Source organism: Delphinus delphis, chromosome 13 (genome assembly GCF_949987515.2).
Source record: "Delphinus delphis chromosome 13, mDelDel1.2, whole genome shotgun sequence".
NCBI lineage: Eukaryota > Metazoa > Chordata > Mammalia > Artiodactyla > Delphinidae > Delphinus > Delphinus delphis.
The window spans coordinates 23,529,615-23,539,289 of NC_082695.1; the positions used below are offsets into that span (position 1 = coordinate 23,529,615).

The 9,675-nt window shown below is 53.0% G+C and overlaps 1 protein-coding gene across 1 annotated transcript; it reads right to left on the minus strand.

Moving 5' to 3' along the window:
• Positions 1-34: 34 nt before the first annotated feature.
• On the minus strand, positions 35-2,713 carry SELENOM (selenoprotein M). The gene is made up of 5 exons (XM_060028368.1): positions 2,369-2,713; positions 1,142-1,177; positions 902-936; positions 462-540; positions 35-378 (listed from the first exon to the last, which is right to left on the minus strand). Exons 1-5 carry the CDS (start codon positions 2,486-2,488, stop codon positions 220-222), a joined length of 429 nt encoding a protein of 142 aa, XP_059884351.1. The 5' UTR covers positions 2,489-2,713; the 3' UTR covers positions 35-219.
• Between the last annotated feature and the right edge of the window lie 6,962 nt (positions 2,714-9,675).

Genomic DNA, 9,675 nt, shown 5'->3' on the forward strand with positions numbered 1-9,675 from the left:
ACCCGCCCGCATCAAAGAAGGAGTCGAGTCTCGCTGAAGGCGGAAGGGGATTTAGTGGAGCTGGGAAGGGAAGAAAGAGGGTTAGGAGGGACCCCCGCAACTCCATCCCTGCTGGCTCGGGGACTGGGCGTCGGCCCTCAGCGAGGGTGGTGCTCCCGGGCCGCTGAGCGCTTCATTCTGTCCCCAGGGCTCAGGCAGGGTGGTGCCGCGTCCCCAGACCTACAGGTCAGCGCGGTCAGGAGCGCCTTCGGCGGGCCTAGCGGGCGCCCGCAGGTACTCTGGGGGCACAGCCTCGTCGGGCGACGCCTTGCGGTAGAAGCCGAGCTCCTGCACCAGCGCGTTGATCTCCTCGCGAGTCATGTCGCTGAGTGGGATTCGCTGAAGCAGAAGAGGGGCGGGGTCAGCGCGCCGGGCCCCGCCTCTCGCCCCTCCTCCCCACTGTCCACCTCCCCAGGCCTCACCTCCAGTTCCTCAAAGCGTTGGCCCAGCAGCACGAGCTCCGGGTCGGCCCCCGGGAGGTGTTTCATTACCAGGTTGTGGCTGGAGATGGTGTTAAGGTGGGTAGTGGTGGGCGGAGGCAGGTGGGGTCTCCTGGGGACTTGCCGATGTGAACACTACCTCGTCTGCCCAAGCAGGGCAGGGATACCCATTTACACGTGAGGAAATTAGGGTTCGAAGAAGTAAGGGGGTCTCCTCTCTGTGCCGGTGTCTGTGGCAGTCATCACTAGTCAATTTCTCTTGCCAATCCAAGACCACCTCAGAATTCGCTGGGCAGCCACTATCAATCAATCCCACTTGTTAGTTGAAGACCATTTGTCATCCCTATCTGTGAAGTTAAGTGGAAGGAGATTCTTGCAGATACCCTCCCCTTTCTCCCTCCCCAAGAACAGAAGGAGGATACTAGAGTGGGATGTCCTGGGTGACGAAGGCCTTCACCTGGGGAGGAACCAGAACATCAGACCCCAACCATCTCCAGGTACCAACAGGAAACTGAAGCCCAGTGAGGTCACACAGCAAGCAAGGTGTAGGCTCCTGACTCCCAGCCCAGGGAACCTTCCCCACCCGGTCATTGGGACCATGTTGCCCACCCCCAAAGAGGCTCAGGGGGGACAGAACTGGGGATCCCTTCCTTCAAACTCACCTCCTTCAGGCGATTAAGCTGTCATCCCCCACATGTCTGGAGGGGAACAAAATGGCATAGGTCAGGAGTAACACATCTACCCTCACCCTCATTCCCCAGCTGGGCATTGGATTGAGCTGTGAATTACTCCCTGGAACAGCAGTTCCTAAGATGTGGAAGTGGAGGCCCCTTGTGGGTAGAAGGAGGAACTCTGTACAGATGGGAAAGCCGAGGCCCACCCACACCAGAGGAAAAGAGGAGCAAGACCAGAAACCCAAAGGAAACTTACCAGCCTTGGGGCTCTTGCCTGCACAACTTACTGACTCTTGACCCATGCCCAATGCCCAAGAGAAATGATCACCCTACCCCCTCAGGCCATAGAGACCTGGACCTGGTCTTTGGCCCCTAGAACCTCAGGGTGGAGGCAGACCAGAAGGAAACAGCTCAGAACTTCCCTGAGAGACCCTATTAGAGACACCTACCATCTGGTCCCTACCTCATCCGGTGCAGAGCTGGCTCTCCCTGCCACCTGCAGCCTAGCCCTACAGACCATCTGGTTGCTTCCCCAACAAAGGAGGCTGGGAGGGCCCCTCCCTGTACTCCCTGAAGGGGAGTCCAGACCCCAGAATTACCATTCTAGTCCTCCCTCCTCCCCGCCCTCGCCACCCCCCTAGCTTTTTTCAGGCAGAAAACCAAGGCCCAGAGAGGGTCTGTGATGATCCAAGTTACACAGGGACTTTGGTGGGGCATTTCATGGCAGGGGAGGGTGGGGGGATTGCTGAGGAGTAAGAGTGGTAAGGCAGTTCCCAGCCAGGTGGCAGGGGGCTCCCAGAAAGTCTCCTGTCTCCCAGGCAAAGGGAGTGAGACCAACCGGAACTGGGGTGGGGAGGAATTCCAGGAAAAAGAGAAGTGATGGGGGGATGGGAGGTTGGACTCCAGAGGACAGATTTGGGAAAGTCATAGGCCGGAAGAAGTTAGGGGACAGGGCCAATGTGTCTGGGGCCCAATGTCTGGCCGGATGGGGAACTGGGGAGGGTTTCAGATTTCCAGGCCTCAAGATCGGTGGTCTCGGGCTTCCACGGTGGGTGCTGGGGCGTTCTGGGGCTGGGGAGTGGGAGGGACAGTCCTGGTGCCGAGGGGGACATGGGAGTCGGGAGGGTCCTGGGTCAGAACGGGCGGTGATTCCAAAGCCAAGGGGCCACGGGGTTAGGGGTCGGTGGTGCCTAGCCTGGGGGCCGCCGCACTCACCTCTACCCGGCCTCGGGCCAGGCCGTGTAGACGGTTCCAGTCGGGCCGGAAGGCGGTGGTGGCGGCCGCGACTGCCGCGAGGAGCAGCAGCAGAGGCGGCGAAAGCAGCGGGAGGCGCATTGAAACCCGGCCGAAGATGATCCGCAAGCTAGAGGTGAACCGTCCGGCCACTGCGCCACGTCTGGGCCCGCGAGCTGGCCAGGTCCCTGCTTGAGGTCCCACCCCGCTAGGAACCACGCCCCCAGCTCTCGGTCTCCGCCCAGGGCCTGCGTGGGGGCCGCCCGCGCTCTCCCGGCGGGGTTTGGGCTCCTCTCTGGCCCTCAGCCCTTTACTTTCCCAGCCCCGAGAGTGTCCACCCTCCCTCTGCTGACAGAGAGCATGGACGCTCCGATAGGATGCGGCCAGGCAGTGCCCCCTCATGCCGGCAGGAGGCGCGGGCGGGATGCGGACGGACACGCGAGTTTCTGGGTCAGACACCCGATTTGAAGATGGGGAAACTGAGGCCTGGGGAATCCTTTTTTGTGTTTTTTATTTCTCTGGATGAAATTCCGATCTGGATTTCAATTTCCTGAGCACACGTGTGGCGATGGGAATATTACGTCAGTGCTGGGAGGATAAAAGGGTTAATACACATTAGAAAGCTCTTTAGAACAGTACCTGGCACAGTACCTCAGAATGGCCCCATGAACTCCGTTTTACAAGTTAGGTAACAGACTCAGAAAGGTAAAACAATCAAGTTGTGGATCTGGGATTTGAACCTAAAACATGCCTGTGTTCATCTCACCAAGACAAAGATAACTAGATCAGCATGCTACTTCCTCTCTTCAAGCCTAAGGCAGACACAGCACATTGATCACAATGCTCTTTCCCACCGAATCTAGCCTGGGACTCAGAATCCTCCTCAACATCAAACCAAGGCTGCATTATGACCAGTTTTGCCTTCCTGGGCCCCTTCCTTTATTAAAAAACACATATTAAAAATTGGATTTTACAACTGCTTTGATTTAATAAAATGAATGTAATCCAGGCTGGATTCATGATTACTTATTCATTTTTTTCTTCCGATTTTAAAGGAAGTTAAAATTAAAATATTTTTGTGGACCCCTAAAAGTATGATGGGCCCTAGACACTGAGCCTAATGGAAAAGTCAGTTCTGCCCTTTGTTCATACCCTGCTACCTCCCATTCACTGACTTGATTGTGAAGATATAATAATAATAGACTTAGGGCTGTTATTTAATATCCATTCTCTATAAATGCATGAGGACACAGTAAATATAATTGGTTCTATCCAGATTATTGAAATGACAGGCTATGTCTAACACTCTATTTACTGCAGTGGAAGTGGGAATTCATCCAAGCTTTCTGAAAGGCAATTTGACACAGTAAATCAAAACCCTAAAAATATTTCTTCTACCCAGTATTCCACTTCTCAGAATTTGACCCAAAGTAATCTTCAGAGAGGGAATCAATTGTTAGGTCAAGATGTTTATCAAGACACTGTTTATCATAGTGAAAAACTGGAGAGAAGACAGAAGCATGTCACAGCAGGGGATGAGTTAAATAAATGGTGATACCTCCTTAGGGTAGAGAACCAAGCAATTGTTTAAAATGATGCAGCATACTGTTGAATGACATGGAGAATGTTCATAGTTATGGTATTAAATTTTTTTAAAAAGCTATGAAACAGTAATATCAGCTGGGAGTTGCGATGCTCTGGGCTGCAAGTCAGAGAAACCTCAAGTTTAACTGGCTTAAACAATGAAAGGAATCTGTTAGCTCAAATAACAAAATAGTCCAGGCAGGGAGGGCTTCAGGTGAGGTTTGATCTGGTTGGTAAAGTCACCAAGACCTGATCTCTTTCCATTCTGCTTCTATAACATCAGCTTATCATTAGCCCAATTACCTTCATGGTGCCAAGATGGCTGCCGGTAGTAACCAGTACCACCACAGACTTCTTCATTCATATCTAACCAAGGGGAAATCTTTTTTTTTTTTTTTTTTTTTGGTAAACTTCTCAGGAGAGAAAACAAGCTTTCTTTCCCAAAACCCCCAGCAAAAGTCTCCTTATATCTCACTAGGTCCATCCATGATCTAATCAAGTGTCTGGGGAAATGCAAATGCTCCCTGGCTTAACCAGTTGGGACCCATTCCTGAAGATTGTCAAGGATATGAGCTGCAATGGATGTATGGCGGCAACAGAGCAGCCAATGGATTTTATAAAATATGTGTATATAAATACATACGCCTTCACCAAAAACCATAATCTAAAGGAAACAACCCAAGAAGTCAAAATGGTCATCTCTTGGTAGATGAAATTATAGGTGAATTTTTTTCTCCTTTACAATATTTTTCTGTGTTTTCTATAATAAACATGTGTTACCTAAACACAAACAGTAATATTTGTTAACAAAAAGAATGGGTCATATGCCATGGGTTCCCTCTACCCCACCCCACACCCCAGCAAGGGCCTCAGATTGGCTGAATCCAGAGGCCCCGTGGAGCCCATGGCTTTTCTGCTGACAGAGCCAAACCTCAGCACCCCATGGGCCCACACTGTTCACTGGACAGGTGCCACCAAACCACCCTCATTGCATTAACCTGGACTCTGTGTCCTGGAGGGGCCATAGCCTGGGCTGCTGAGTGTCGACTAGCCAGCTAGTGGAACTGATGGTAGTGACTGGCCACAACAGTACCAGGAACATTCCGGCATCAGCAGTCATGGGAGGCCCAGGATCTCCCAGAACAGATCTCTGCTCATAATCCATGCCTTTATGGGGCAGTTTGTAATCTAGGCCAGCAGCCCTGCTCAGGTGGGGCTGGGTTTGGGGTTTAGTCTGTGATAAAACCAGGCTCAGACAAGGTCAGGGTCAGTCCTTAGCCTATGCCCAGGTTCAGAACTGAGTCTGGGGCTGGAGTCAGGGCTCAGTCAGTGACTGGGATTTGGTCTCCATCTGTGACTATGTTCAGGGCTCAGCCTTTGACTAGATTCAGTGCACAGTCTGAGGTCAGGGACTAGTATGTGACCAGAGTTGTGTGACCCAGGGTCAGAGCTCAGTTTGAGACCAGCGTTCAGTCAATGATTAGATTCAGGGCTTAGTCTGTGACCAAGATCAGGGCTCAGTCTGCCACCAGGTTCAGTTAATGACCAGACTTGGATCTCAGTCTAGACCTGGGCTTGGGGCTCAGTCTAAAATCAAGGGTTAGTCCAAACCAGGGTTAAAGTTCAGTCTGTGACTGTGGCTCAGTCTTAAGCTAGGATCAGCGCTCGATCTGGGTCCAGAATTGAGGTCTCCAGTTGGAATCAGGCTAGGTCAGGCTTGGATCAGGCTCAGTACTTGACCAGAACCAAGGCTCAATCTAGAGCTGGGGTAGAGGCTCAGTCTTAGTGTGGGATCGGGACTCAGTTAACACCAAGATTAAGGCTCAAGCTGGATCTGGACTCAGGGCTAGGGTTTAGTCTGGCTCTGTGCTCTGTTCTGAGCTCCAATATAGAAGTTTCTGGAGACCTGGGCACCAAGGGCAGGTCAGCATGCAAGAAAGGAGAGCCCCCAGGCAAGCTTCTGTCGCTGCAGTAAACCTCTCTTTGCCTGCTGAAGCCAGTTGTCCTAGAGCCTTCTAACCTACATGGCTCTGCTGCCCGAGATCCCCTCAAACCAGAATAAAAATAGCCATTCACTTCAGAGCAGCTGACAGCGGGTGCCAGCCTGCCTGGGAGGAGGGGAAGCTGAGGAGAGGAAGGAAGGATGTTTGAGCTCAGGCCCCAGCTGTGTGACCTTGGGAAAGTCACTCCTCCTCCTTGAACCCATTCCTGAGGAGCAGAATGGGAGGTGAGGATGACACCTGCCCCAGAGGTGAGAACGAGGGGAGAGTGATATAACATGTGGCAGTTGGTACCAATAAGGAACTCTGGAGTGAAGCCTTGGGAGGAAAAATGCTCCTCCAGGTCCTGTATACTTTCTCCTCCAGGAAGCCCTCCTTGATGCTTACCTCTTCCACCTTCCCACACTACCCTGTAGCACCCTCTATGTCTCAAAACATTTCTCAACTAGTGGCCACAGTGTGACCTCCCTCACAGGTGACCAGAGAGCAAAACGAAGAGGACAGACCCTTCTGTACCATTACCATCCTCAGGTGCCCCTGGGAGGTGGATCGAGGAAGAGGAAAAGGAAAGAGGAAGAAGCACGTCTCTCTCTCCCTTCCCTACTTCTGGGGGATTTACTCTGAGCCAAAGGGCCATGAGGGCACGTGTCCAGAGTTTGCATCCTTTCACAGCCGGAACCTTTCATACTCCATACCTTTGCACCTGCTGCTCCCTCTGCTTCCCGGGGTGTTTCTTCTCTTTTCAGTTTGGCAATACAGATTCTCCTTCAAAGAATAGGTTCAACAGGAACCTCTGTGGGGGAGAATTATCCACCATCTCCCTGGGAACCCCATGCTCTGTCCCCTGCTGGCTGTGTAATCCCTAGGCCTCAGTTTCTTCCTCTGTCAAATGGGGATCTTATTACCAACATCACAGGGTTACTGTGGAGAGTAACTGAGATAATCCATCAACCACCTCCTTTCCTATCCCTGACCCGAACAGCCTGGAGGGTAGCACTAAGATTTCTAGGGTGGGGCAGGAAAAGATGTACTCTCTGCCTCAGTACACCACCCCCTACCCCCAGGAGCGAGGGAAGGGAGGGAGCCAGGAGGTGTCTCCGGAGACAGCCACCTCCAGGGGGGTGGTTCTCCCTGGCAGCTGCCCCCAGCCTGCCACCCTGAGCCCCAGAGCCTGTTATCAACCTCCTTAGTCATCACACCAGGAGCTCAAATATAGCTCTTACCCTGTTCTCTTCTCAGCCAAGGTCCGCCCCCTGCCCCCTTCCCCTAGCAAGGCCATGTCTGGGTCTCAGAGCCCCTTTTCCTTCCCCCCGACCCAGGAATGCAACTATGCTGGGCCTCAGTTTCAGCATCCTCCAAATGGGCAGGTTGGAATAGATGATGATGATGGGGATGATGATGATGATGATGATGATGATTGTGGTGGTGGTGGTGGTGGTGATGGTGGTAACTCCAGGGAAGCTGCCCTTACTGAGAGCTTGCTTGTGCCAGGCTCTGTGCTAAACTCTTCAGATGTATTATCTTGTTGAATTCTTACTGCAATCTTGGAGGTATCTACTGTTTTTATCTGCCTTACACAGACCAGGAATCTGAGTGACTCTCCAAGTAAATCAGTGGCAGAGACAGAAACAAAGTCCCCTGAAGGATCTGAGCTCAGGGAGGGGACATGGTGGAGATCCTGGCTGCCCCACTGGGGCAGAGGAGCCCTTTGAATACTTATTTGCATGACATTTGCCTGGTTTCTCAAGGACATTGATGCCCCTGTCTCAGCCCGGATGGTTGAGCCCTAGGACTGGTTCCAGGGACCTGGATCTGTCTCCCATCACTTCCAGGATTGCAACAGAAGCCAAGTACTCTTGGGGGCCTCAGTTTTCCCATCTGTAAAATAGGAGTCAGAGGGCTAGGCAGGGTAAGTTCAAAATTTCCTCCCACATCTGGTGGCCTGAGCACCACCATCCTGTTCACGCTCACTTCCTCCCTCACCACCACCCGCATCTTCACCTCCAACTCCACCACCACCTCTTCTTCCGTTAACATAACACCCCCACCACCTCGTCTGCCCCCATCCCTCCTCCACTGTTACTATAACCCCCATCTCTTCATTCTAGCACCTCCACCATCACCAACCTTTGTTATCATCTCTACTATTGCCATCACCATTACCTCCACTACCTCTTCTATCACATCCGTCCCACCACTATCACCTCCACTTTGCCAGCACTGTCACCTCACCACCACCACCAGCACTGTCAGTCCTCACTTCCATTATCATAATTACATACATTATCATCTCCACCCCTTCGATCACCACTGTCGTTACCTCCCCCATCACCAACGTCATCACTTCCACCATTACCACATTTCTACCCCAGGACCCTAATATGGCCTGGGTCTCTGCCCCTGCAAATTCCAGCCTCATAGAGGTGCTAGCCCAGAAACACAGACTAGACTCAGAGACTAGCAGAGGTGGGAAGCCCATCCAGGAGAGGGAATGAGGTATCTGTCCACGTGACTTTCATGCAGGTGACCACACCGGTCCATGAGGATACAGAGGTGACTGTTGATCAGCAGGGAGCTCTGGGCACAAAACTCTGATCATTTTCTGCCTAAACAGAGTGAGATCATTCCTCTGTAAGCAATCAAGCAGCTCTGGAGGAATCAGGGTTTCAGGGACTGATTAGCAGATAAGAGTGAGAGTGGGGAAGAGGCAGAAGCAGAGCCCACAGCTATCTCCGGCCGTATCTGAACCTGTCACTCATTCACTCTTCTCACTGATTGATTGATTCATTCAACAAACACTTCCCTAGGTCTGTTGGAGACCAGGCCCTATGCTGGGTCCTGGCCAAAGAAGTTCCCAGACCTGTTTTTGACCCTCCTGCCAGTCTGTTCCCCCACTGCTGGGCCTTTCTCCACCCCAGTTCCCTCCCCCCAGACATCCCAATTGACTCTTGTGGTTCCTGGGTCACTGAGGCTCAGGGGACCTCCCCAGCTCACCAGGTGACCTTGAGCAAGTCCCTCTCCCAAGCCACACCCAGTGAGTCTTGGAGGAGGAAAGCTGAGAGGAGCTGGGCTGGGCCTGGCTGTGAGGACATCCAAGGGCAGGCTCAAGGTGTCTGCAGAAGAGGAGGGGCCAGTGCTGAGGTTGAGATGGGAAAGACTCCAGTTGCTGGAGCCTGAGTGTCTGGCTCTGGGATGGGAAGGATAGAGCCAGGCGAGGGGCGGGCACCAAGGCCTGAAAATGGGGCAAGGGTGGGGGCCAAGGCAAGCCCTGAGCTGGCAGGGAGTCAAGAAGGTCACAGGATCAGAGCAGGGACTCAGGTGTCTCTGAAGCCCTGGAGAGGGGGCTGACCTCTGAGCTACCTTACCCTCAGGTGTGTCAATGCCCCTCCCTTGAGCAAGGGCTGGCCAGGCCTACTGGCTGGAGGGTGGGAACAGAAAGACAGCTTCCACTATGCTGCCAGCTGGGACCTGTGCCAGGCCAATGGACCCACTCCCCCTGATTCCTCCCCCACCATGACCATTCCAGGCTCAGCAGCCAGTCCCCAGGGGGTAGGCCACCTTGCCCTGGCCAGCTCTATGTTGGGAAGTTGGTGCCTGTGTCTTTAAATTCTCAGCAGGTTGAAACGGCTGATGACATCACTGGTTCCCGGGAGCTAGCAGAGGAGCTGGAGCCCAAGGGAACCCAGGCTGCTGGGGGCTGCAGAC